We start from the raw sequence: 27,474 nt of genomic DNA on the forward strand, positions 1-27,474 counted from the left end.
GCGCCGCAGAAGGCTACTCGGTGACTGGGAATTCAGAATTGTGACACCTGATTAGTATTCTAATCTGCCATAGCCATAGATATGATATGTGCTGGAGTATTATGGGGTACCAGGAGGTAGTGAAAAGAGCAATAACAGGCAGTCACTAGTCACTAGTCAACCGTGACGTAAACGAACCGCGGTCATTACCTTGATTACATAAACCTTCGGGTCGGCCTTATCGGCCAAATATACTGATCATCCTGCTGTGCTACGCTAACCTACCTCACTCTTCTAAACTTGCGCTATAGTACTGTTTCCCTCTACTCATACCAGCAAAGAATATGCCGAAGTGAAATTGACTTTGAGCGCTCTTCGAACCCTGGCAGGTCGATTCTCCACGTTCACAGGCTTTGCTGCCCAAACTGTCAATAACGTTTAACGAATTGAAGAACTAAATCATATGGACAACATACGGACGACGAGCAATTCATGCATCCATGGGATTTTTAATGGTTGTCACATTGTACCCACACAGTGACTGGATAGCTGATATGCCTATGTGGCACCAGGGAAATGAACTTCTATCTATCACAGCGGCAACAAAATACAAAGACAACTTGTGATGTTTTAGAATGATGTTCACAGTCACACTATGCTCCAACTCTGAATCTTGGTCAGGTTGCCTGAGCGACAGCTGCAGTCCAGCTTCGCTTGGATCATCTGGTCCTTGTTTTGCACGACTATATATTACAGGCCGAAAGGACAGATTCCGTACAATTTAATCCCCCACCAATCATGCAAACTGGTTCATGCACATCATCACCCTCAACCATCCCGATTGGCCTTGAAAGTTCAACAACATTACCAAATAGTATGTCATTTTAAGCATTTTTTTACGACGATGATAGTTGCTGATTTGAACGATCGTTACTCATCTAGGACCAATAGCACGCAGGTTGGTTGAACAGAAGATACCATCATCTGGTCAATTAATGGCAGACGGTACCATTTTGATTGATATTCGATGGAACAACTGGACACATACAGCGTCTCCTAGTCCAACACAAATTAAAGAGCTCTTCCGGCAACATCCTGGAAATTTAATACATATCAACCTCCTGGAGCAGACGGATATGATCATGTCACCTGAAGATTGGAGATGCGAGCTCAGGAGCTATTTTAATATATTCCTGGAAGAGCTACCGCGGTGGAGGTCTGTTAAATTTTGGGCTCCTTACCTGCCGCGGGAATGTTTCATCGGACGAATGTACCTGAAAGCCAACTCGCTGGAACACGTCGTTCTTGTGGGTCCTCCATCTTTTGATCTACCTGCTGCAAGCCACATGATCTCGCGCTGCTGGATGAATTCGTCGTCGCTGACAGCATTTGAACTGTTGACAAAGAGTCGAGAGTCTGCAGGCTCGATGATTATCAACCCTCGACACTACCTTCCTCTGGACAATATCGTGGCACTGCAGCTTCGCAACAAGCTCAGCATTTTTGAGTGCATAGAGATTCTGCACCGCGGTCGCAATCTATCTGAATGTCTTTTTGGGAACGTCACTGCGTCCACAGGTGTTTTGATCCCAATCCGGTGTCATCTACTAGAAAAGCTGGAGCTGATGGTGAACGTCGACGATTACAAATCGTCAAAGGAAGTGTTATTTGGGTCCTTATTTGAGGCTATCAGGGCACCAAAGCTTCGTCATTTGAAGATGTCAAACCACAGCAACTGGGACAGCGATCACTATTCATTTATGACTTTTCTCAAGCGTTCAAAATGCACCCTAGAAGCACTAGAACTGGAAAATGTCAAAATCAACGGGCCACAGTTACATGACATACTCGCAATGTCCCCATCTCTTCGAATTCTAAAAGTCCACGGGGATCCATCGCAGAATCCTCAACCTTTCACGCACAGAATCATGTGGTACCTCACGCGGTCCCCGCGAAACGCCTACCTCCTTTGTCCGCGTCTGGAGATGTTTTCTGTCAACGAAACAGTAGTGAAAGACCTTCCGGATGGGACAATATCGAAGATGTTATTTGATCGCATCCTTGTCGGTGATATGAAAATGGTCTGGCTCAAATTCAGACGATCAGTCGCTCTTCACCGGTCAGCGGATGCAGCAACTTTGACAACTGAAGACAGCCAGAAGATGTGGAAGGTTGTGATTGATGATTCTACCACAAGCGCCCGAGAGTGGGCGCAAATGGTACATACTGTTTTCCACCGAGTTTCCTTATAAGCAGACTTATGAATTTGTAAAATGCTTTTCCAAATTGCTTTGTGTCTGTTGATTTACTGCTATCCATTGATCACTGCTATTAGTCTACATAGTCACTATTTGTGTTTGTGTTCCTTCCAGGTTCCTTCTAATCTACAATATATACACCGCCTTTGCCAGGACTAGTCAAATTCCAGTCGATCGACACTACTCATTTGAAGGCATATGATTGAGCCAAGTCTTTGAACAAAGCCCTGATATTTTCCATCTGTCGACACTCGGACTAAAGAACTCCATGTGAGTATCAAGTGGGCGCATATCGCGTCAAGTGCGCCTGTGATGCAATGCGGTCAATAACCTAACCACAATGATGAGGTGATTCGGCACTCAATATCATTTTTTCTAGCCGTAGTCTCATGTAGGTTATATATTCTGTAACTAAATGACCAGGTTTCTTGTAGGCGTAATACTCAAATTATCTTGAAACTGAGTCGTCAAATAACGTATTTAAAATCCGGGTGACGATCCCCCAGTGCATTCCATGCCCTCAATCCACCATCCGGTTCGCATTGTGAAGCATATGGGGCAAGTATATCAGACCTTCTTTCCTTCTTCTGCCTATTTAGTCGAATAAGCAGCAATGCGTTGATCATTGTCAAAACCATCATCACGAGCGAGCTAAATCACAGAAAAATGAATATAAAAACATCCGAGCTTCAAATTTACATAAAGACTCACAACACGAGGTTCATAATTGTGGTTTTGCGGTACTTTGGACCTTCATTTGAAGGGTAACTCCAAGTACTCAATATACCTCCCTGGTGTGTTGTTAGAAAGCCTTTCCAATCAGCAGGTAGCAACTTACACAGTTTCCAAGTCCTAGGCCCAAAGCTATACTCGTAGCTCGTCTATAGTGAGGTTCCGTATTGTTTGCAAACCATGCAGATATGATTGGTACGATTGCATATGCACCCGGAACCATCAGGTAAAGAGCCGCATAAGACGCATGCTTTCCAGGTGATGCTTTCGGGTTTACCAACTTAGATGCACTAGATAGCATTACAAAATTGGGGCTCACCTAAAGAAAGCGAGTATCCAGCAACGGAAAGCAGAAGTATCCCTATGATGCTTGCTGCTCTAGCCTTGTATTTGTCGGATAAATAAGCTGTAACCAAAGTAACTGACGAAATTATCATCATTCAGTGGTGGTGAAAGGTAGGATTAAAAAGTTTAAGGAACTCACCGGCAAACCCCACAGCAAATGGTCCAACACTAAGGAGTTGTGTGTGGTTTGGGCTGAATCCAAGCTGGTTGACAATAGATGGCAAAAATAGAGCAAGACCAAAGAGGTTTACACCTCCCATAAAGTTTGTAATAGCTGCAATGAAGACATGCGGAGAGACAAGGACGGATAGAACTTGCTTAATGCTAAAGGTATCTAACGATTGAATGGCTGGTCGATCGCGATTTAGTCGCTCAGCAACTAACCTATGAGCAATTTTTTTATGAGAATCAGCAATTGGAATGTTTAATTGCCTTACTTTTTCTGTCGATCTGACAAAAACCTCGAATCCTTCGGCGTTGCGGGAATAAGGAAAAACACCGCAAGTCCAACAATGATTGTGAAGATCCCTTCCTGATGAATTGTCGTACACTTATAGAAAGGCTGAGTGGTTTGAAAAAGCTCACCAAAATAAATATCCATGCCCAAGCAGGTTTATTTCCTACTCCGTGCATGTTTACAATGGCAGCTGCAAGTAGACCAGAGAAAGCTCCGGACAACTGAAGAAAGAAGCGAGGACGGAGTGAGTATCAATCCAATTCAGGTATTCTTTTTCCAGACGTACCGATGCCGCTGAAAAAAATAGGGCAATGCTAGAGTTGGAGTCATCTGTTAGTCACAGGAATTCCTAGATTGTAGATGAGGAGGTACCGTAAGGAAAGTTCTTCACGAGTGTAAAATCCAGAGAGATATAGAACTATTCCAGGAAGCATTGGCCCCTCTGCCAAACCCAAGAAGGCCCGCGTGGCGATTAGCCCGCGGAACGACGTGACAAAACCTTGAGCAAGAACAATGATTCCCCAAAAGGTGAGAATTGTCGGCATCAACAAATTAGGTCCAACTTTCCGCAAAATGAGATTTGCTGGAATTTCGCTGAGTACATACGGACTGTAAGTGTAGGTAGATTAGCTTGATCCTTCAGAATCAGTGTCAAAAGGTTGTACGCACACATAAGTAATGGTAACAGCGATTTGGTATTGATGGTCTGTCATGTGCAAACCCTTTTGCAGGCCGGCTACTCGTGCATTACCTACACGTCGGAGGCGGTGTGAACATTCAACTTTGAAGTCAATTCTCAACCACACAATATTTACCGATATTCGAGCGGTCCTGAAATGCAGGGTTAGAGTATATTCTGGCACAGGAGAATGAGGACAGACCAAGAACGAAAGTAGATAAAGCATTGTCATAATCGGAAGGATTGTTAGATCCATTTTGAGGACCGCTCTCTTCACCTCGTTCTCGTCGACATGGTCCAGTACTTCTGCCTTCTCAGGGCTTGATCTGCTAGATAAAGAATCATTTGCATCCAGTTGATGACCAGGTTTTGTCATAGCAGTGTGCGTCTAGAGTGGTGACAGAACGCGATTCAACGGGGGAATTGAAGATACTTCTGGGTGATGATTTATACAAATCAAGAGCCTGTTGGTCAGGTTCATTGACCTGTAGAAACACGGGCCTCTCCTATCCGAGTGACATAAAGATATATGAAACAAGAAAGGAACAAGAATCCTCCATTCAGTCTTGATTCAGCGTCGGAAAAATATGAGAAGTACACGGTTGCCTTATCGTTGACCATTTGTGCTGATCCTGGAGTCCCATATGTGTATTTCATTCAGATATGATCGATCGGAGGGAAAATTACAATGTTGGAAGTCGTACTTTGTCCTCGATCTCGAATTTAACACAAATTCGACGTCTAACCGACAGCCCGAGCTCCACAAAAAGTGATTTCCGAATGGCAGCTGCCAATTTCCAGGCACAGGTGGCGAAAAGAGTGGCAATAATTTCTTTAGCCTCGAGGTGTACCGTTGATTCGAAGCGCAGTTTGTCACCTGTCCTTTAAAGTGCCTCGAAGAACTGGGAGCACAGAACGAGCGTGGAATATTATACCTGAACAGAGTAATTCTAAATAGATATCAATAAGAAGCGGATGACAGGAACATTTGTGGCGATACTCTTACCTCACTTCAACTTACCAAATACCAAGTGATGGCCAAGATGAGAACATCCAAGTGGTTGGGGAAGTTGGACATCGCCTGAAAAGGGCAGCTTCTCTATTTCACACTCAACCATCCATAGAACCACTAGAATAAAACAATAAATTAGCATACCCAGAGGCTGGAGATATCTCTACTGTTAAATAGTATAAAATATCATCATAATAAAACCCAATATAGAGCGAAATACCGAGAAAGAGATTTTACGTAACTAAATGGTTCTCGAGTTCGTCAAATAACATAGCGAAAATCCGGATGACGATCACCGAGTGCATACCAAGCTCGCGGACCACCATCGGGTTCGTCTTGTGAAGCATAAGGGGAAAGAATCTTTGATTTCCTTGCCTTCTTTTTCCTATTCGATCGACTAAGCAGTATTGCGTTGAGGATCGTCAAAACTATCATTACGAGTGAGCTGGATGACGATAATCAGACACTGAATATATCCAAATTCGGACAAAAACAAAGGAACACCCACAACGTCAAATTCATGATTGTTGTTTTGCGGAATTTGGGGCCATCTTTTGTAGGATAATTCCATGTGCTAAGTACAGCTCCCTATTACCTGATTAAAACTTTGCTTAAACCATCATCGACATGTATGAACACTTACAGAATTGCTCAATATAATCCCAAAAGCAATACTAGTAGCTCGTCGATAGTGCGGTTCGGTGTTGTTCGCAAACCACGCAGATATGATTGGTACCATGGCATAAGCGCCAGGAGTTATCAAATATAACGCAGCATATGAAGCGTATATTCCAGAGGATGCTTGTTGGAAAAATGAACTTCAACATTAGAGAGCAAATGACCCGTATATCGCACCAAGAAAAAATGAATATCCAACAACAGAAAGCAGCTCTATTCCAACAATAACTGCTGCCCTAGCATTGAACCTATCAGATAGATATGCTGTGATCAAAGTGACTGGATTAAATGAGAACCTTGAGTAAACTTTTACGGTCAGACAAAGTAAGGGATATTTTTACTTGCAAATGCAGCAGCAAATGGCCCAACGCTGAGAAGTTGTGTTTCATTTGGGCTGAACCCGAGCTGGTTGACCATAGAGGGCAGAAAATAGGCCAAACCAGAGGAGTTCACGCCTAAAAAGAAGGTTATAGCACATGAGATAAGAACATGAGGCGACACTACAACGGAAAGAACATCTTTAATGTTAAATCCATGTAACAAATTTGCTACTGGTCGATCCCGTTGTAGTCGCTGAACAACAATTCTGTGCCCCGAAATTGTTATATAATCCAGGATAAATGAACGTTAATGCAACTTACTTTTTCTGTCGAGATGATAGAAACTTGGATTCTTGAGGTGTTGCAGGAATAAGGAAAAACGCTGCCAGTCCGACGAGGACGGTAACAAGCCCCTCCTGCCCCGTCATGATGTTTACGACCGTAGTGTGGGCTATGATTTATGACATACTAAGATAAAGATCCAGGCCCAGGAAGGTTTATTTCCTACTCCATCCATGGTTGCAATAGCACCTGCTAGGAGGCCCGAAAAGGCGCCAGAAAGCTGAGAAAGAGGGAAGTGGATTAGTGCGATAATCACTTTAAATTATAGTTTGCCTACCGATGCACCCGAGAAGAACAAAGCAATACTGCAACTCCCGTCCTTTAGCCTCGAGACAAGCAGATAATATCCGAGATAAGTCATTACCGGAAGGATAGTTCTTCCCGAGTATAGCACCCAGACAAGTAGAGAAGAATGCCAGGAAAAAGCGGTCCATCGAACAGCCCCAGAAAAAATTGGGCAGAAAATAGGCCTCGGAAAGAAGTCAAAAATGCTTCAGCAACAACAATGACACCCCTTATCATGACAAGCATCGGAATGAGTATGTGTGATCCCACTCTTTGCAGAAGAAGATTTGCAGGCAATTGACTGAGAATATATGGTCTACAGCGCCAGTGGGTTGGACTATACAATGACATAATCAACAGTCACCTGGACGCACACTAATGCAACCATAACAGCAATTTGGTATTGATGATCTGTTATTTCAAGGTCTTTCTGTAAGCCCGCTACTCGTGCATTTCCTAGAAATGACATAACATGTTTGCTTTGGGCGTCATACGTGTCCATTTACCAAGATCTACTCACCAAGATTGAAGCGGTCCTTAGAATAGAACGGAAATGGGTGAAATGTCAGAAAAAGAAGCAGATAAGAGTAGATATAACAAACCAATAACGCAAATAGCTGGATTATAGTCATGACTGGGAGAATTGTTAGGTCCATCTTAAAGACTGCCCGTTTCACTTCTTTGTCGTCGAAATGTTCTAAGTCCACCTTTCCAGGTTTGGAGCTTCCAGATAGCGAATTTCGCTGCTCCGGTTCACGGTTGACGTTTTCCATCGTTGAAAATAGTAGACAGCTTTGAAGAGGGACAATATCGATAGTTCTGTGTGGGTTTTTAAACAAACTGAGGGCATTGGCAGTGACCATACCTTAACATCAAGAAACGAAGATCTGGCCCCCGCCTGACAGAGTGATGCAAAACACAAAAATGTTTCAAGGCAAAAGCGGGTGTTTCCTTTCATGAAAATCACGCTATATCCTTGCTAAGGTTCTGCATTGAGGCTCGCACCCGGTTCACTAATTAAGCTTTGGATAGTGAGACTAATTGAAGCGTTAGAACAGTGAGAGAGGTCGGCCATTTCTCGGGGCATTCAAGTTGTGGTGCATTTGGAGCACCTTCACCTCCAGTGGTTCATTCAAGGTTTCAAGCTGCCAGGACTCCCTGATCGAGGCGTCGCTAGAGTGAGTACTAATGACCTTGCAATAAAAGTCGGAGACTGACGAGTATATCTTCGTGGCACCATTGTTTCATTGAGCGACGCATCTTTACTTTTGGCCGTCAAGACTTCACATGAAGTCCAATCGTAGTGGTGGTGGCAACAGAAGACAAGCGGAAACTTCCGGACTAACAAAGCCAAAGCAAAAGTGAGGCATGGTGGCGCGTGAGCGCTTTGAGCCTCAGTGCATCATCCAATTGCTCAGTGCTCTCGTTTCGCATGATTCTGTGCAGACTTCTGCTGGCGCCCTACTCGGAATGACTTCTAATCTAGATATCTTTAGTTTTCGACGCCGAATTTCGATCAGCCCAAACGCCCGAACCTAGGGCTCCTTCGTGGCCAAGCAAGAAAAATGACCACTATGAGATTGGCAGTCCGAAACCAGCTTCACTGGCTACCTGAGAAGTTTATCATCATGCCAATTCCAACTTCTACCGTGATGCCTACCCGAACAAACAACCCATGGAAATCAGTTATCATAGATCATGTCCACTTTCTAGCAGTGTATTGTGCCATCACCTTAAATTTATGGTATCATACGATGCAAAATATGGTAAGACAACCTTGTCTTCCGAGAAAACCACATATTACATCCAAGCTGAAGATGGCCGATTGACAGGTCTATTACGACAGTAGTCGAGCAGACGCGCACTCACTCCATGAAAATTCTGTTGACATTATCATAAAAATATGCAATGAGTAACAACTCCTTCTCATTTCCAGCGAGAGCTAATTGAATGAGAATTTCTAAACTATCCACACCGTTCCAAATTTCCCATAAACTCAGCAAAAAGCTACAGTAAATTGTTTAGCTATCGTGCATGTCGAGGCTAATCATGCACACTCACATATTAGGCTTGCTCAGCTGTTTGGGTGATTCGGCCGTCGTGGCATTTTTCCGGATCCTGAGGGAAACGAGCGAATTCATAGCAGACCTTATCAACGTCTGTGACAAGTTCTCCGGTCTGGAAGCGTTGCCAGTGAGTTTGATATATTACCTCGACACCACACCTCTATTGAACACTCACCAAGGAATCGTAAGAACAGAAGGTTTGCCTGTTCGAATCCGAGGCAAGAACGTAGCTAATTATTTACGAGATGAAAGTAGGCAATGGTCAACGAACAATCCACTGGATTGGATTGGTGGCTTTGGTTACTCACTAGCAGCCTATTGTGCCCTCTCCGTCAATGGTGCTTCCCTCAGTGGGAGTGTAATCAGACTCGGCCAATGCGAATGTACCGAACTCGGCGTTGTCCATGGTCTTCCAGCACTTGAAGCATGAGCCCACTTGACGAGCCTCCATCGGGATCCTGGAGGCCGACACCAATGGCGCAAAAGCGACGCTAAGGAGAGCGAAAACGGTTCCCAATTTGTAAGAAAACTTGATAGCTGGTCGACGCTGAGCTCAGGTACTGTAGTTGGCAGAGGGCTGAGTTGCAGCAGTTGAAAATTTTTGTCTTTTATACGTATCTCATGCCTCGGTAACGGAAAGCGGGTCTAGCGTTCCACTAATCGTGTACCGCTCTTCTAGCGCGAACCGTAAGCCTGTCCCTATTTCAGATCCGAATAGCGAAGTTTGTGTTGGTGGGCTAAGTAACCAATGACATCATTATACGAAGCGAAGAATAGTTCAATGCTGTAAAAAGAAGACTATGAAGGAAACCAGAAAACCAGTTTTAACCATTGAACAAAGGTAAGCCCGACTTGAGCCCGATCCGAGAGTTTATTACGAAAGTAGTCGGGGCGCTCTCCCTAGAAGCAGATTTCTGTCAGTAATTTCGGCCAACTATCGAGGGAAACAACCAATCAAAGGATGACAGAGAAAAAAATGTAATCTTCTCATAGACAAATCAGCGGAAGCCAACCAGCATACAGATCTTGCTCTTGCTCGCAGGGTTCATTGATTAACCATTTACAACGGTATAGTATTACCGTGACTATACAGATTTCAGTTTGAGTTCATATTTTTTACAATGGACCGCGTTCCTTTTCATCTTCCTTAAAAGTAGCCTGAACCTGATGACGAGAACAGAATGTGAGTGGCCAGCAATTTCAAGACCAACCCAGTGCAAAGGATCACACATACCTTGGAAAAGAAGTCGTCATCGATCAAGACGCGGACGCCAGTCGCCGCCAGAGCCTTGGAAACATCAAGACATGCATTATGAGCTTCGATGGTGGCGGCAGATTTGGTAAAGCCAGGTGTGTGATTTCCACCGTCTACGATGGTGGGGATTGCTAAGAGAGCCATGAGGACATGCATCTGTTAGTTAAGTAACGGAACGACTGACCAAAACCTGGATGGAGAGCGGGGAGTGCTGCAAATTGTGGTCAAGCTAATGAGATACTGAGAAAACTGAGCATCATTGAATACAAACCATAGGTTACATTTCCCTAACATTAGATCAGGATGTTGAGAATTTTATTTGAAAAAAAAAGATGAACTATAACTCACAAAGTCTGTCGAAGCACTTTTGATACCCCATTCGTAGTCAATGGCACCATACTTGTTCAGAACAATATTCGCAACCTCTCCACCTGGATACAAGTTATCAAGTTAAAGGCCTAAAGGCTTGAAAGGATAGCCTACCCAAGGCAGCATTTTGTCGGAGGTCGAACGTTGACCCTTCCTGGAGCGTAACAGTAACTTCGCACCCAGTGGCGAGTGCAGCAGCACTATGCACAGGTAAGCTCCTTTCTGCGTAAATGCACGATTTTTTCAACGTACTGGAAACAAGGTGTGACTCGTTTGACTGTCGCTTGCATTTCGGCGCGAGTGGGAGCGCGTACGTAGCAGCTGTAGTTCAGTCAAAAATGGACCTACAAAAGGCTAAAGATAGGTAAATACATGAATTTGGCATAGTCGGGGATGACTGGATATATAGAGTAAGGAAATGAGTGCCAGAATAGATGATTGATCAACGAGACTCACTGTTAGGCGCCCAATCTTTGCCCTCGAATATACCATGAACACGGTGTGTTGGTCTGAGTTGCTGGCGGAGGGCAGAGATGTTGTTGTAGCCTAATACCGCAGCGTCCAGAGCATTCTTTCCTTCCCAAGGGGATAACGCTGCGTGTGCTCTATATAAAAATGTCAAACTCCAAGCACTCAGAAACCGGAATATCGCATACGTGTGTCCCTTGTATTCTACGGTGATCCTTTGCAGAGCCAAACAACTTGTGAGACTGACGGATCCTACAGGCCCCGGAGCAGGGTGACACCTGAAAATGGTCGTATATCAGACTATCCTGTTGAGACGTAAGGTTGACGGCATACATTAAACACGCATCCATGCCTTCATATGCGCCCTTTTCCAAAAGAACAACCTTCCCTGATCCACCCTCTTCCGCTACAGCACAGATTCAGTATAAAGACAGCCAAGTTGATTTACGATGTACGTACCTGGTGTGCCTAATAGAACCACTTTACCAGATAGATCGTGTTTCTCCAGAGCAGCTTTGATTGCACATGCCACAGCGACTCCTAGTGGGCCAGATAAGCATTTTTCAAAAACCAGTCCCAACGCATTCTCACAACTCGCCTGACATGCCGATCAAATTGTGTCCACAAGCATGTCCAATGCCTTTGAGAGCGTCCATCTAACGTAGCACCGCGTCAAAAAAGGGGGACGAGAAATTATATGGTGGATTTAAACACATGCACACCTCAGAGTTCACCCCGATGACTCTGCCCCCTGTTCCATGGGAAAATGTCGCCTTCCAGGCTGTTGGGAGGTGGAACTGTTTCGTCACTTCGAACCCATGTTTCTCCATGAACGCCGTGTACACATCGTGTGCATGGCTGGTTGAAAGTGTTGCGTCAGTAGAAGAGCACAAGGTGAAGGTGATACCCATAGCGTACTATTCCTCGTATCCAAGCTCGGGGTGGGCTTCAATGAATCAAGTTTTTATCAGTATTACAGTGTGAGGTGAAGAGTGAAGAGGCTGACATACCGTGAATATCCAGGCTCAGCTCTCGAAGCTCTTTGTCCATCTCTGCGATCTTCGCTTCGATCGTTTCTAATATGTCGGGGCGATAGATGGGACTCGAATTCGGCCTGACAGGAGCACCTTTCGTATTATCGTCGGGATGCCATACTCTCCCACTGGATTTCGGGGGCGCAGAGTCCGAGTCAGAATGGTGTTGGCACATCGCAGACGCAGTGTATGTACAGTCGACGAGAATTTCAAATAACGAGCGAGAAGAAGAGTTTATAGGTTCACTTGTAAGCGAATCTCAGTGTGAATTCACAATGGGAATCGGGATATGACAACATACTTTTATAGATAACAACGATATCTGACCTCCTGCGGGTCTTCTGACCAATAACTGCACTAGAATAAGTCATTCAAGAGTCAAGTGAGCTTGGTAGCCAGACGTGTGAAAGACGCGTAGATGATGATCGCCGTGCAATGCCAGTGCGTCACTTGACTTGCAACGACATCACCAGCACTGATAATGGCCAGCGAAAGCGATCTCAAAGCCTTTATCTCCCAACAACGCGTCCTGCTCTCCAAAGAACGCGATGCAGAGATCGAACGAAGCTCACTGCTATTATCGAATTGCGGACCCAAGCTCCTCGAGCAAAAGGGACTGGCGCTAGGAGGACTCGGGATAGTCGGGATGAACATCGGGCTGGGAGGCAAAACGTGCGTTTACAATTTTCTCGTTTCTCTTGTTCTCTCTCGTTCGACGTTCTTGCTGGTCGTTTTTGTGTTGGTGTGTTTCGGATGTGTTGACGTTCTTCGAAGGAAGGCTAGTGGAACTTGAACGACCGACCGCGTACCACACCAGTCCTCTGTTCCCTCCACATACGTTCAGGTAAGCCAATACGTTCTTTTACTAGTACGGAGGATGGTTTCTGATATGCTCTTCGACGAGAAGGCCCGGGGATCTCGCACGTATTGAAGCCAACGTAACTGCAAACGCGTCGGCCAAGAAACCAAAGGCCTCTACCACAGACGTCAAAGGATCTCAAGCCGAAGGAGTGGTCTACAAGGTACGGCGGTGCAGCGCTCTCGCGTTATCCTTTTCAGACACTGATGGATACCGCGTAAGGTGTCTGATACCCGTATCGTGATTGCAGTAGACTCTACAGAGGGCAGCTCTGAAGACCTCGACCTACCTGAACGATGCCGAGTTTTGAAATTAGCCAACAGTGTTACCTACGACAGGTGATTCACCACGCACCAACCATTACGAACGCTAGGAAAACTGACCAATGGCGTCGTATAGGATGGACAAGGCAATCAATCAGCTGGAAAAGATACTCTTTCCCTCAGTCAGTTGCGTTTCGACAGACGGGTATATGATCGACCCACTTAATCTATCTAGGGAGAGGGCAAACCTGCCGGGGAATTGACCAGCATGATACAAGTCCTTCTCGGAATGAAAGCTCCATCCAAGGAGCCTCTGGGTCCCATCCAGTTTTACGATGAAAGCTTGAACGACAGCCAGAAAACGGCAGTCAGGTTCTGCTTGGAATCACCAGAAGTCGCTTGTATCCACGGGCCTCCAGGTACACTATCTCATCGTTTATGCTAACTAGCGTTGGCTTAACATATTTACGATATACAGGCACAGGGAAGACACATACACTCATCGAAGTAATCCGACAACTAACGGCTCAAACACCCGTCAACCCAAAACCAAAACGTGTCCTCGTATGCGGCGCCTCCAATCTCTCGGTAGACAACATCCTAGAACGACTGTTGGCACTACCAATCACAGACAAATCTCAAAAACTCAAAGTAACAAGGATCGGCCACCCAGCACGCGTAATGGCCCACGAAGGCGTTCTAGAATCCACTCTGGAAGTGAAAGCTACTCGGACCGATCAAGTACGTCTGTTTCCTGGTTTGAAAGCTCAACATATCCCATTAGATTGACCTTGACTCCAGGCTGCACTTGCAAGGGATGTCAAAGATGAATTAGAAACTACGTTAGGGATATTATCCGGGAAAGGTAAAGGGGTAAAAGGCAAGGGTCCCCGAGGCGCAGAGCGCAAAAAGCTATGGGAAGAAGTCAAAGCTCTTCGAAAAGAGTAAGATCTCTCCGTGGATTTGATCTATTCTCCCTTTTTTTCATCTCCTTTAACAGGTATCGACAACGCGAAGGAGGGGTTGTAAAGACCGTTCTCAAAGAGTCACAGGTAAATTGCAAATCAAATATCCGCTTCTTCAACGAGACTGTTTACATACGCGTTGCAATTTCTAGGTGGTACTAGCAACGTGCCACTCAGCTGGAGGCAGGCAGCTCAACAACGAGGAGTTTGACGTTGTCATCATCGACGAGGCGACACAGGCAATCGAAGCCGTACGTCATGAGCCGTATAGTAATTTACTACATGGTACCTAACTGCAAGTTTTTTTTAGGTTTGCTGGATTCCAATTTTCAAAGCTAAGAAATTGATTCTGGCGGGTGATCCGATGCAGCTACCGCCTACTGTTCTGTCTCTCGACAATGAGAAAAAGAAGAAGAAAACGGTTGCGAAAGTTCTTCCTTCGAAAGCTGCAAAAAAGGATGTCAAGGCGAAAGGCACCGGCACCAAAGTAGCCAAAGGACCTCCTGCCGCAGACGATAACGTCTCCGACGCCGGCTCCTCAACAAGCAGTGAATCAGATGAACAAATTGCAAAAGCCGTGGCTTCTGTCTCATTGAAGAATAAAGGGTCCTTCAAGCTAGTCCCTCCACAAAGCCTCGAGACAACCTTGTTTGATCGACTAGAAGCAATGTACGGTGCTGGAATCAAGCGCATGCTGGAGGTGCAGTATCGGCAAGTGTTCTTATTAACGTTCAATATCTCTCCGCTAATTGCGGTACTCTTCCTTCTAGCATGCACGAACAAATCTGCGACTTCCCATCTAAAACCCTATACGGAGCGAAACTCAAGTCGCATTCATCAGTCGCATCCCACCTGCTGCGCGATTTGCCCAACACGGAGGCTAAATCCGACGAAGACGCTAAAGAGTTTCTTGAGAGCCCTGTAGTGTTCTTTGACACGGCTGGGTGTGAGTACTTTGAGCGGTTGGACGGCGATGGAGATGAGGGAAGCCGGTGCAACGAGAATGAGGGCACGATCGTTGCCAATTGGGTACAGAACCTTGTGCGTGTCCGTATACTATTCGTTTGGGGCTTTTTCTAAATGCTTTTGTTTCAAGGTGGACGTTGGACTGCTGCCGAGTCAAATTGCTGTTATCACTCCGTACGTGGATTAGTCACAAATGGGTCAATAGAAGCACAGCGCTGACCGCAGAAATTATAATAAAAAAAACCAGATATCAGGCGCAAGTTACACTCCTAACATCCCTTCTGCGACCCAAATACGGACCTACACTGGAGATAGGCAGCGTTGACGGCATGCAGGGACGAGAGAAGGAGGCTGTTATCATTTCGCTAGTGAGAAGCAACGATACGGTGGGCATTCTTTTTCTTTCATTTCATAGCCAACTCTATTGCTCATGGATATATGCTAACGGTGACGACTCGCGCAGAGGGAGGTTGGATTCTTGAAGGAAAAACGGAGGTTGAATGGTAAGATATTGCTTGCATATCCTCATATCACCAAAATTATTTTATTTAAATTGGTTTACTTAGTTGCGATGACACGGGCAAAGCGTCACCTTGTAAGACATCCTTCCTACACTTCTACTCTAGATCTGGGATATCAGTCTTACGCATAGATAACACAGTGCATAGTTGGCGATTCGTCGACGGTTATACATGGTGGCAGCTACCTGAAAAAGTGGTTGGCGTGGTTAGAAGCTAATGCGGATGTGAAATACGCAGGACTGGAATAGTTATAATCAAGATACAAAGGATCAAATTCAAATACAGATGTGTATATGTTGATGTACGGTGAGTGTTTTGAGACTGTGCGTCACACGGTCTTTCTCACTTTCTCACGCTAACTTCAACAAATTTTAGTTAGGGTAGGTGAGGTTGTTCATCTTAGGGTAGTCACACAATGGGTATGGTTTTCTCTCTTTATTTCCAGAGTAGGTAGAGTTGTATAAGGATATGTTCAGGTCAAACTGTATGCAAATGTCAACAATATTTACTCTGTTCTGTATGGACTTCAATAGTGCAAATCCCTCAACAAAACAACAAAATATGCAATGTCAACAATCAATCAAACTTTCAATGACACTCAATCTATCGGGACCTCAATTGGTGATTTCACTTATTATTCAAATGACTTATGCGCTCGGAAACTATGTTTGACTGGTTTATTACTTTGACAAATGGGCTATGCCCGAAACTTCCTCCTGTTCACAAAATGGGGGTTGCTTGCTTCTACGGTTACTTTCTTCTGGTTTATTTTGTCTATTATTCTCCCTGCTCGGGGGCGGGATCCAAAGGGGTGGGTTCTGGCTGTTTAGTTTAGCCCAGGATGTTTTAATTAACTAGGACCCGGGAAGCTCCCGTACAGGCATGTCTGGATTTTTGCGGATTTGAGGCCAAAAAATGGCAATTTCTTTGTCCAGTTCTCACGGATTTGAGGGCGCCGCAGGCAAAATTTTGGCCAGACAAAGTCCGGTTTGGCGGATTTGAGGCCCATATTTTAAAAAAACTTCTGTAGTAATTGTTCAAAGGCAGCATGCCACAGTCATTTTTTCCCAGATGCAGCTAATTGTTGGCCAAATTTGGGGCCGGAATCCCGCTTAGATTGCAATGATTGGCCAGTGTCTATTATCTAAGAGCGATAGATGATGGAAATCAACGGAAACGCACAGTAGTAAATTAAAGCAAGGTTACATTTCCTATATACAGCATATTGGTGAAACTTGAAGACATCTTTTCTCTGCTACCCTGACATATTTCTTCACTATCCTGATAACTAGTAATGGAGGTTCCACCTCCTCAAAATCCTTCCCCTCGAGGCCTGTAACACCTAAATATCTACTCCATATGTTTCTTTTGCAATCAATTAATGACTTGTTGAACCGTCGAGTGGTTTTGCAAGCTCGTCCCGCAGGGCTGAAAAAAATTCCTAATCGGGAAAGCCCCTATCGGGCATTGTCTGGTTTCGCGGATTTGAGGGCAAAAATTGGGATCCCAGGCGGACATGCTTATAGGGGAGCTTCCCGGGTCCTAATTAACTCGATATTGAATTTCACGCGGTTATGCTTACGGCCAGTGGTCTTATTCTCGTGTCACTGATACAGTGACACCTACGAGGTGTGTACGCCCCATTTTGGAGGTACGTAGCACCCCGCGTTGTTCGCTGCGTCTCGTTTGAGGGGCGGCGCGAGTGTTGTTGCGCCCGTATTTGGCCCTTATTTGGTGGCGTGCCGTGCGTGCCAGGTCGCTGGCCGTTGTCGGCCGAGGCTTGGCCCGCGTGATCGCATCAACGTTGTTATTTTTAGCGCCCGTTCCGTGGTCTGTGTTGATTCCACAATGTGTTAGGTTGTCGAATTTTAAAGTTGTAGTTTGTATTTACACCGCGCAATAATATAAAAGTATAAAGCGAATCAGAAGTATGTTATGAGACAGTCATAGTACAGTACAGATTCTCCGTTAAATAAAAATACATCCTAGGTGGGTATGTCATGTACAACTTGCAAACAGACGAAAGCGAAAGCGAAAACATAAACCGAAAACGAAAACGAAAGTGAAAAGAAAAAAGAAAAAAAAAAGTCCGAACAATTCCATGGCCATCAATACTCCTCAAAATCCCCATCGGAAAGCGAGGCGTACTCGGACACGGACTGGTCGTCCTCATACTCCCTCACAACGTCGCGCATCGCATAGCGCATGATCGGGGTCAAAGGCAACAGTTTGGGGCCGACGACCTCCATCACCTCTTCAAACACATCGTGCTGCATCATATCCTCCTCCTCCTCCTCCTCCTCCTCTTCATCTTCTTCCACCTGTTCGCCATGGTCCTCACCCTGCACGGCGTCCTCTTCCACGTCCACGCCTACGCCTACGCCCGCGTGCTCCTCGCCATGCTCGGCGGGCTCGATATCGTCGATCGGGGGCGGCGGGCCGAGAAGGTCGAGTGGGACTGGTGTCCCGCTGGAGCTTCCGGCGACAGCTCGGCCACCTGCTGTATGCTGTGAGCCCAGCGCGCTATCTCTAACAGCCTGCGCAGGCGTCATTCCCACACCCACGCCCACGCCCACACCTACACCCGCGTGTATCCCTACACCCACACCGGCGCCCACCCCCGCGCCTGTCGCAGCGGTCCCCTCCCTCGTGACCGTCTCCGTCCACCGCAAATCCAACACGCGGGCTCTAACCATCCCATCTACCGCGCGCACGCCGAGCTCCCTGCATAGATGGAAGTACGGCAGGTACTGCGTGTCCGCGCGCGCGAGGCGGCTCATCACTTTCAACAGCTCCATCGCCGTGAACTCGGGTGCCAGCCCGCCCCCGCCTATCCCTACCCCCGCTCCCAGACCTCCGAGACCTCCAAGTCCACCGCCATAACCATAACCACCACCGAAACCGAACCCGCCGCCTAGCGCGAACGGGTAAGCAGACGCCGATAACCCGTACCCAGCCCCGAACGCAGCGAGATCTCCACCGAGAAAGAAGGGCCCGTTCATCATCGACGCCGCGCCTGCGCCCATACCGTGGTGTGTCAGCGGCGAGTAGATCTTGAATCCCGCCGGGCCGAGCGCGGGATGCAGCGTGTCGATTGTGCTGGCGTTCGCTCCTACCGATGCAGCGCCGCCCGCGCCGCGCGCGGCGCTGGAGGATGCGTCGCCTGCTTCGGTTGGCGGGCCACCGCCTGATCTGGATGCCTGTGACGAGTGGATGATGTGTAGATTTAGGAGCGCGTGTGCTTGGAGGAAGTGTGAGCTCTGTTTGACTGTTTTGTTTTTAAAGTTAATATTGTTCTTTTAGATAAAAATGAAACGTGTGATTTTCGACTTACTATCCAACGTCCCATTCGAATTAACTACCCAAATCGAAAAAAAATATCCAAAATCAGCTCAGCAACAACAACAACAACAACAATTAGCAACAAAAAAAGGAGGGGAACACACACCATAATCCGTAATATAATCATCCCAATGCGCCAACTTTCCCCCAAACGCATCAAACAACACCTCAAACACCAGGCCCGCGCGCATGCGCTCCGGCACACGCGGGATAACGCGCTCGTGGAAGAACCGGCGCGTTTCCGCTTTGGAGCAGTCGCCTATCGTTATGATCTGCCGGTCCATCAAAAAAAATAAAAGTCAAAGTTAAAGTCAAAGAAAAAGAAGAAGAGGAAGAAGAAGAAGAAAAAGAAAAAGAAACAAAAAAAAAAAGTCAGCGTCAGCGTCTCAAGATGAGATTATCATGCACACGAGAGAAAAAGACACAAAAAAACTGACTTTACAATGCTGCATCACATTAAACTGCCTCAACCACGCCTGATAAAACGGGTCGCTCGTCGCGTGGATAACGTGGCACAGCCGGTCCTGCTTCGTCAGCACGAGCATAGAGTCGAGCAGGCATTTCAGTGTTTCGGGGGATTGGATTAGCGCGGGGCTGGATGTGAGTTGTGGTTTTTTTTTTTTTTTTTTTTTTGGGGGGGGGCGGTGTTTTGGTGATTGGCATTGATTTTGGTGTTTGGTGTTTCAGCGATGGATAAATTAACATTTAGCGTCTTCGTCATGAAAAAAAAAAAAGGAAAAAAAGAGGCAAAACGTACAGTTTATGCGCTTCGTCAAAGAAGATGACCTATTCATCGAATTCATCAATTCAGAAAAAAAAAAACCAACAAAATGAAAAGAAAAACGTACCGGCATCCTTTTAACAAACTTGCCCCTGCCCCTCGCCCTCCCTCTCCCTCTCCCCCTGCCCTCCTCCTTCGCATTCGCCTTCCCTCTACCCTCCTCTTTCCCCCTCTCATTTACCTTTTCCCTCTCCCTCCCCTTCCCCTTCTCATTCACATTTCCATCCCTATACCCATCGTTCTTGGAACTCTTCCGAGCGCCCCAATGCATAAATCCCCACCTCGATTTCGTCTTCGTCTTAGCCTTACCCTTCTCATTATCTTCGTTCCCGGAATTCACGCTGTTCCGATCCATATCGGCGTTGACGTTGACATGTGTCCTGTTCGAGTCGCCCGAAGCTGACGCTGAGGCTTGTCTTCTGTTCGTATTCGCATTCGCATGCGGGTTGCTTGCAGTGCCAGTGCCAGTACCAGAGCGGCTGTGGTTATTGTTATTATTACGACCCCGTCCCTGTCCCTGTTTCGGCGCTTTACCGCCCTGGCCCTGGCCCTCGTCATCGAAGTCGGTGTCGAAGTCGGAGTCGGAGTCGGAGTCGGAGTCGGTGTCAAAGTCGGAGTCAGGTTGGAACGCCCAGTACCTCACCAGTGCGCTCTACCAGTATCAATATCAATATCAATATAAATATCAGTATAGATGTCAATAAAACACGCAGCGCAGCGCAAATCAAAAAAAAAAGAAAAAAAATCAAAGGGATATAACGTCATTTTTTTCAAAACAACCCCCAAAAACACCCCAAAAAATAAAAAGGAATGAGCATGGATATCACATCTTCAACTCCAAAAAAAAACAATACACGAATTAATGGATTAGTGGATTAGTACGTACCCGGAAAAGCTCCATAAGCCTCGCGACGTCGCTCGTCGTCACGCCCGCTTTAAGGTGCGGGTTACCGTTACCGTTACCGTTACCATTGTTGGCGTTGGCGCCGCTGTGATTGTTGGCGCTGGTGGAGTTGGAGGTGGTGGAGGTGGTATGCTCGAGGATCCGGCGCTCGACGCTTAACCTGTCATGCTAGAAAGATATAAAACGTAAGATTCTACTTTAATCGCACAACCTCAATCGCACAATGCACAAATCACAATCCCAAATTAAAGGAAAGGAACAAAAAACAAAAATAAAAGACAGAAGACATACCTTGAACACCCACGCCTCGCTCTCGAACACCTCGTACCCCCCCTTGCCCTTGCCCTTGCCCTTCCCTCTCCCTCTCCCCTTGCCTCTCTCTTTGTCCCCTTCGCAACACCCACCCTCGCCACCAGCACCAGCACCCGAAACACAAGCACAACACCCACCCCAACCCCAAGCACAAGCACACCCAACCCCTTCAAAAAACCTCTCCATCTGCACACTCAGACTCGTATACAAACTTCCCAGATCGGAGAAGGCGGCGATGCGGAGGTCGAAGTGCAGGGTGTGGTATTTGGTTTGATGGGGGTTATGATTTTGGTTGGAGTTTGAGTTTGAGTTGGGGGTGGGGTTGGAGAGGAGCGCGCGGATGATCGACGTCTGATACAGTTATGCCATGTTATTTTCGTGTTATTTTCATTTCGCGGTAGATGGGTAGATGGGTAGGTAGGTAGGTAGATGTGTGGTGTGTAGCGTGCGGTGAAATTTAAAAAAAATGATGAGATTAACGAAGACGAAGACGAAGAAAACACAGAAAAAAAAAGAAACAACACAAACCTTCCCAACCCCCGAAGCTCCAAACACGACCGTCCACGCTGGCTCGCCGTCGAGCACTTTTTGGAGGGCGCGGGTTTCGCGTTTGCGTGGGAAGAATGTGGCGGAGGTGGGGTTTCTGGACGGGCGTTCGGGGGCGCGCGCGTGCGCGTGCGAGTGGGTGGGTGCGCGCGAATGGGTGGGTGGGTAAGAGTGCGACCGTTCGTGCGAATGCGCGCACGGGTACGAGGGCGAGGGCGAACCGTGACAAGAACAAGAGTGCGCATGCGAGTGCAAGTTCGGGGGAGAACAAGGGCAAGAATGAGAATGCGACTCGGCGACCTCGAGCCTGTGCTGCGTCTCAGCGAGGAGCTTTCTCGATTCCGTGAGGGAGCGGAGCGTTTCTGAGGGCTGGAGGTGAAAAAGGATTTTTTGTTAGATGGGGTTTTTTTTGTTTTAGAGAGGAGGGAGAGGGAGGAGGGAGAGGGGAGAGGAGAGGAGAGAAAGGAGGGAGAGAGAGAGGGCAGAGAAGAGGGAGAGAGAGTAGAGAGAGAATACAGAGCACAGAGCGTAAATCACAGAACCCAAAAAAAAACCAACAAAAAACACACACGCACATGAACAACAACCCCCAGAATATCCCCCATCCCCATCCCGAAAAAATTCCTCCCCTGCGGATCAAGCGATATATACGAAGCGCGTTTGTGCGGGATGTTGCTTCTGAAGAGCCACTGGATTTGTGCGAGTGGGTTTTTAGATCTGGGTTTAGTTTTGACAGGGTTTTTGGAGTCGGTGGGAGATGAGGTGGGAGAGGTAGGGGAGGGTGGTGGTTTTCTGAGTTTGCTGTGGGTATTGGTATTGCTGTTGGCGGTGGACATGAATGTGTTGGACGAGCTGCGAGCTGGCGGTTCAGTTACGTGCAGTGTGCGGCAGTGCAGGGGTGTTATGAACCAGACGCAGTACTTGATTCAGCCAAAACAGATATCCAAGTGCAAGTGCGAGTTCAAGATACAAGCTGCAAGCAGATGGTAGATGGTACAAGAGAGAGAAAGAGAGAGATACGAGCGCGGTGCAAGATACCAGTTACGAGTTATGAGACACTAGACACCAGACACCAGACAAAAGACACTAGAAGCCAGCGAACATGCGGGCGCACCGTGGATATACAGTCGTACAGCTCGTGGTAGGTGGTGTATTTATGTCCTTGTCCACGTCCACGTCCATGGGCACGGAGCATGGGCACGGAGCATGGAGGATGACGGCAGGCCGGGTGCAGGGGAGGGGCGGAAGTCGCGAGGCAGCATCGAGGAGCGAGGAGGGTGGGTTGAAGCAGACGCGTGCCCAGAGCTATCTTTAAAGCGATGCCGCTAGCATTTGATTGCAAAGAGAAGAGAAGAGACTAGGATTCATCACTTTTTCATCAAAGCATAGCGTAGCGTAAAGTCGAGCAAGTCATCCAATTCTGTTAGAAAAAAGAATACAAAACAAAGTACAGTCGGGAAATAAAAATAGAGAAAAAAACGCAAATCACCAGGCATCAGAATCATCGTCGCTGTCCGACACAATGAAATGCGTGCGACGCGTGGATCTAGATCTGACGTCATCATGAGGGTCAGGGGGCGACAGGCTCGCGAAGAGCTCAGCCAAGGTCGGGTGGCGACGCGCGGGCGTCGAAGCGCGCATATCGACATCGACATCCCCTCCCTCCTCATCCGAATCATCCGCAAACAGATCAGCCAACCGCTGCATCCGATCCGAATCGTCACTTTCGTGCACAGACTCGGTATCACTGCCATCCGACATCACAGCCCGCCTTGTCCTCCGCACAACCACCAACTCCTCCTCCTCATCGTCATCAAGATCAACCGGCCCGTCACCCCCCTCCCCCTCCTCGTCGTCGTCCGAATCTTCAACAACGATATACCGCCGTCGCGCATTTCCCCGCCGCCGCTCATCGACGACTTCGACCTCCTCATCACCATCATCAATAAAACTCCCTTCCTCCTCATCATCCTCATCGTCAACCTCCTCAATCTGAGCAACACCACCACCCCACGCATCATTACCTGCAGGATGGAAATAAAGAGGGTGAACAAGCTCGTTCAGACGCTCCAAATCGACACGAGCCCGCCGACCTTGGGAATCCTCATCGTCGTCAACACCAATCTCATCTTCATCCTCATCATAGTCAACAGCCCCCAAATTCCTCAAATGCTCTTCAATAGCCTCAATATTCCTCCCCCAAAACGGATGCATCCCCTCCTCATCCCCATCTTCTTCATCATCTTCACTATCATCATCACTAATACCCATCTCCCTCCTCACTCTACGCATATACCTCTCATCCCACAAATCTCCCCCACCCCACCCATCCTCATCCCCCTCCCCATCCTCCTCCTCATCATCATCCTCATCATCTTCTTCACCACCCCGCCCCCGCCCCCGCCCCCGCCGATGCCCCGGATACACCCTCCGACACGCCGAACACACCCCATCCCAAATCTCATGATAACAATCCACACACCGGTGGATCCCCCCGTCCTCCGCATCAAACCACCCCATCTCCTCTCGATCCCCCTCCGTCTGCACCCGTGGCTCCGCAGGACCAGCAGCGCCGGCTCCTGCACCAGCCATACGGAAAAACGCCTCGAACGCGCTTATTGCCCCGCCTGCGTTCGCACCTGATCCTGACCCGGAGCCTGCGCGGCGGAACACATTACGCCACGGATCCGCATTCCCCGCTCCTTCCCCCGCCGCCGCCGACCCCTCCAACCCCAACCCACCAGCCCCCGCCCCCGCACCCAAATCCACAAGCCCACTCCTCACAAGCGCCCCAACCATATCCTTCACACCCCACATCTCCACCGGGCGCTCAACCACCACCGCACGACACACCGGGCACTTTTTGCGACGCCGGATGTACGTCCCGCTGTGTGCTGTGGGTGTGTTGAGCAGGGCGTCGATGCTTGTGTCTTGTGCTTGTGCGTTTTGTGCTTGTGCTCCTCCTGGTGCTGCTGGTGCGTCTTGTGCGTCTTGTGCTACTCCTCCTCCTGCTGCTGCTGCTGCTGCTACTGGTGCTGGGACCGCGTTGTTGGCGTTATTATTCGCGTTCGCGTTCTCCCCACTCTGCGGCACAGGCGCCGTAAACCACCTAACCAAACACCCATAACACGTAACATGCCCACACGGCGCGAGCGCATAGGGCCTGTACATCAGATCCAGGCATATCTGGCACGTCAGCGATTGGTGCTGGTGCGCGAGGTGCGTTTCGTGCCGCGCGAGGAGCTGGTGGGGGAGGGCGAGGGGGCGGGAAAATTACGGTTAGAGTGGACGGATGAGGGGTGGATGGGTACTTACAGAAGCCTGTGTAGCAATCTGCGCTTTCAACTGTGCAATTTCCGAAGCTTGCGCTTCTACCTCTGCTTGTGCCTGTGCATGGGCTTGAGCGTGGACTTGTGAGTCGGGTGAATTTTGTTGGGATTTCGATTGAGATGGGGATGGGGATGGAGTCGACGGGGGTCGGGGTTGGGGTTTGGCTTTTTCCTTGCCTTTCCCTTTGCTTTTTTCTTTGCCTTTGCTTTTTTCTTTGCCTTTGCTTTTGTCTTTGCTTTTGCTTTTGTCTTTGCTTTTGCCTTTGCCTTTATCTTTACTTTTATTTGAAGACTGAAAAATGAAAGGATGAGGAATCAGCATATCGAATCAGATCGCATCCAAAATAAAAATAAAAATAAAAACAACATTTTTGAAAAAAACAAAACAAAAAAAAACTTGTGGTTAGAAAATGTAGGAATGGAAAGGAGAGGAAGGAGAGGAAAGTGAAGAAAAGGGAAGGAGGGGGAAAGTGAATGGAAAGAAAAAAAAACGAAGCAAAGTACAAAAAAAAAGAAAAGAAACAAGAGACGTACGCTCACAGCCTCCTCCTCCTCCTCTTCCTCTAAATCCCCCTCCCCCTCCTCCTCCAAATCCACATCCATATCCAAATCCACCTCCGCGCGCCACGACCGCGACCGCGACCGCCTTTTCAAAGGCGAGACCGATCTGCTTGGTCCCCTGTCCCTCGTCGCGCTCGTGCTCGTGGTGTCCCTTTGCCGGTGCTTTTGCTTTTGCTTGGTGGTACTGGTGTTAGTGTTGGTGCCTGCAGCAGAGCCGCTTCCGCTTCCACTTCCACTGGCACTGGCACCGCGCACTTCCATCTCCACTTCCACCTCGCCCTCCACCTCAGAATCGACACCGTTCTGTCGCTGTACTTCAACTTCAGCTTCACCTTGAGCTGGAGCTGTAGCCTGACCCTGGCCCTCGACCGGTACAGAGCCAGGGACAGAGCCAGGGACAGAGGCTTGCACAACCGACACCCTCCTCCTCTTCTTCTTCTTTTTCTTCTTCTTGTCTCTTTCTCGTTCTTTTTCTCGGTCTCGGTCTCGGTCTCGTTCTTTTTCGCGTTCGTTGGCTTTTTCGCGTTCCTTGTCTTTCTTCGCTTTCTTCGTCGCTCTCTCTTTTTCTTTCTCCTTGTTCTTCATTTTATCTTTCTCCCGTTCCTTATCCCTAGCTCTCTCCGCCCCTTGATCCATCCTTCTCGAGCTCGAGCTCGAGCTAGCGCCCGCACCCACACCCGCGGTCGACGACCCATCACCCCCAACATCAACATCAACATCGAGATCAAACCGCATCCTCTTCCTCTCCCTCTCCCTCCCACTGCCACTTCCATTCACCGTGCCACCATTCACCGTGCCATTTCCACCACTAACACCCCCCTCGTGTCCATCCGACCCCGCGCGTTTCCTTCTATTGGATTTTACAGTGTTGACTGCGTTTATGGGCACAGTCGCGGATGAAGAACCTGGTACTGGCATTGGTCCTGCGGCTGGTCCTGTGGCAGAAGTGCCTGCAGCAGAAGTGGAAGCGGGTCCGGGTGTATGGCGCGTCGCGACGGGCATTGGTTGGTCTGCGTGTCCGCGTCCGTGTCAGTGTCCGTATATACGTATGTGTATGTGGAGGTGTATGTGTAGATTATTCGGCAATGTGATGTGATGTGATGTGATGTGATGTGATGTGGATGTGGATGTGGATGCGTATGTGGATGCTATGAGATGAGTGTCGAAGTGTTGAGTGTCGAGTGTGTCGATGTATCGAGTGTCGAGTCAAATCCCAGTCAAACCCAAGTCGCTGAGTCGAGTCGAAGAACGAGTGGTCCGAATGAGCGTTTATACTACGTCTACGTCGTATCGCGTCGCGCTGCGTCCAAGCACGCACAGTAGTACAAGAGAAAAGCGAACTCTCGCTGGAGAGGACACAGTCAAAAGCGCTGGACAGGCACAGGCACTACCAACGATAGTGATAGTGACTGAAAGAGAAGCGAAGAGAATCGTCAGAGTCAAAGAGTCAAAGAGGCACAAAGCACAAAGCACAAAACGCAGGCAAACGTTAAACGTAATCCGTTATTCCCACGATGTAATATCATTAAATTTGAATATAAATTTAATTAACGCACGTCGCGTAATCTGATAGTATTAGTAATAGTAATAATTACGCAATTGTATTTAGTTGCAAGATTAACAAATAATAATATAATGTGGGTCTAAGTCCCGATTTGGGATTTATTATGTCAGGAAATGTGTATATAAATCCGTTCGGCGATGGCCGTCCATCCAGCGATCCGTCTTGGACTTCACTTGGACTTGTGCTTTGAATGCTCAACGCGTACGTTAACGTTCAACGTTCAATGGCAGCGATTTGGAAATTTGGCAATTTGGTGGTTTGCGTGCGCGGGGCGGTGTAATA

General features: G+C 47.7%; 7 protein-coding genes across 7 annotated transcripts; 2 read left to right on the plus strand and 5 right to left on the minus strand.

The window, feature by feature from the left end:
- Positions 1–777: 777 nt before the first annotated feature.
- On the plus strand, positions 778–2,231 carry JR316_0013084 (uncharacterized protein; the record flags this gene model as incomplete). Its single annotated transcript, XM_047898697.1, has 2 exons — positions 778–853; positions 922–2,231. 2 exons carry the CDS (start codon positions 778–780, stop codon positions 2,229–2,231), a joined length of 1,386 nt encoding a protein of 461 aa, XP_047742245.1.
- A 473-nt stretch (positions 2,232–2,704) lies between these two features.
- Positions 2,705–4,826, minus strand: JR316_0013085 (putative transporter; the record flags this gene model as incomplete). The annotated part of the gene is made up of 10 exons (XM_047898698.1): positions 2,705–2,888; positions 2,949–3,028; positions 3,076–3,233; positions 3,289–3,390; positions 3,454–3,698; positions 3,752–3,846; positions 3,900–3,992; positions 4,058–4,085; positions 4,144–4,380; positions 4,441–4,826. The coding sequence occupies 10 exons, from the start codon at positions 4,824–4,826 to the stop codon at positions 2,705–2,707; spliced, it is 1,608 nt and encodes a 535-aa protein (XP_047742246.1).
- Positions 4,827–5,379: 553 nt separating this feature from the next.
- Positions 5,380–7,860, minus strand: JR316_0013086 (putative transporter; the record flags this gene model as incomplete). Its single annotated transcript, XM_047898699.1, has 15 exons — positions 5,380–5,385; positions 5,472–5,531; positions 5,607–5,628; positions 5,770–5,907; positions 5,971–6,050; positions 6,106–6,263; positions 6,318–6,419; positions 6,482–6,726; positions 6,782–6,876; positions 6,930–7,022; positions 7,080–7,107; positions 7,167–7,403; positions 7,462–7,543; positions 7,608–7,623; positions 7,690–7,860. The coding sequence occupies 15 exons, from the start codon at positions 7,858–7,860 to the stop codon at positions 5,380–5,382; spliced, it is 1,533 nt and encodes a 510-aa protein (XP_047742247.1).
- A 2,409-nt stretch (positions 7,861–10,269) lies between these two features.
- On the minus strand, positions 10,270–12,454 carry JR316_0013087 (Peptidase M20 domain-containing protein 2; the record flags this gene model as incomplete). Its single annotated transcript, XM_047898700.1, has 15 exons — positions 10,270–10,317; positions 10,388–10,539; positions 10,650–10,695; positions 10,757–10,839; positions 10,892–10,977; positions 11,030–11,098; positions 11,150–11,174; positions 11,234–11,382; positions 11,434–11,523; positions 11,579–11,651; positions 11,705–11,785; positions 11,844–11,901; positions 11,968–12,103; positions 12,164–12,191; positions 12,256–12,454. 15 exons carry the CDS (start codon positions 12,452–12,454, stop codon positions 10,270–10,272), a joined length of 1,323 nt encoding a protein of 440 aa, XP_047742248.1.
- Positions 12,455–12,760: 306 nt separating this feature from the next.
- JR316_0013088 (DNA polymerase alpha-associated DNA helicase A) lies at positions 12,761–16,101 on the plus strand (the record flags this gene model as incomplete). The annotated part of the gene is made up of 16 exons (XM_047898701.1): positions 12,761–12,951; positions 13,187–13,301; positions 13,361–13,476; positions 13,538–13,592; positions 13,637–13,820; positions 13,880–14,142; positions 14,203–14,345; positions 14,402–14,453; positions 14,519–14,617; positions 14,677–15,083; positions 15,137–15,407; positions 15,463–15,506; positions 15,580–15,718; positions 15,796–15,835; positions 15,899–15,927; positions 15,985–16,101. 16 exons carry the CDS (start codon positions 12,761–12,763, stop codon positions 16,099–16,101), a joined length of 2,265 nt encoding a protein of 754 aa, XP_047742249.1.
- A 1,860-nt stretch (positions 16,102–17,961) lies between these two features.
- Positions 17,962–22,574, minus strand: JR316_0013089 (uncharacterized protein; the record flags this gene model as incomplete). The annotated part of the gene is made up of 10 exons (XM_047898702.1): positions 17,962–19,121; positions 19,188–19,211; positions 19,266–19,467; positions 19,633–19,789; positions 19,953–19,981; positions 20,044–20,628; positions 20,863–21,048; positions 21,172–21,543; positions 21,721–22,107; positions 22,314–22,574. 10 exons carry the CDS (start codon positions 22,572–22,574, stop codon positions 17,962–17,964), a joined length of 3,363 nt encoding a protein of 1,120 aa, XP_047742250.1.
- A 649-nt stretch (positions 22,575–23,223) lies between these two features.
- Positions 23,224–26,630, minus strand: JR316_0013090 (uncharacterized protein; the record flags this gene model as incomplete). The annotated part of the gene is made up of 3 exons (XM_047898703.1): positions 23,224–24,981; positions 25,054–25,359; positions 25,602–26,630. 3 exons carry the CDS (start codon positions 26,628–26,630, stop codon positions 23,224–23,226), a joined length of 3,093 nt encoding a protein of 1,030 aa, XP_047742251.1.
- Between the last annotated feature and the right edge of the window lie 844 nt (positions 26,631–27,474).

The sequence above is a fragment of the Psilocybe cubensis genome, chromosome 13 (assembly GCF_017499595.1).
Source record: "Psilocybe cubensis strain MGC-MH-2018 chromosome 13, whole genome shotgun sequence".
Taxonomy (NCBI): Eukaryota; Fungi; Basidiomycota; class Agaricomycetes; order Agaricales; family Agrocybaceae; genus Psilocybe; species Psilocybe cubensis.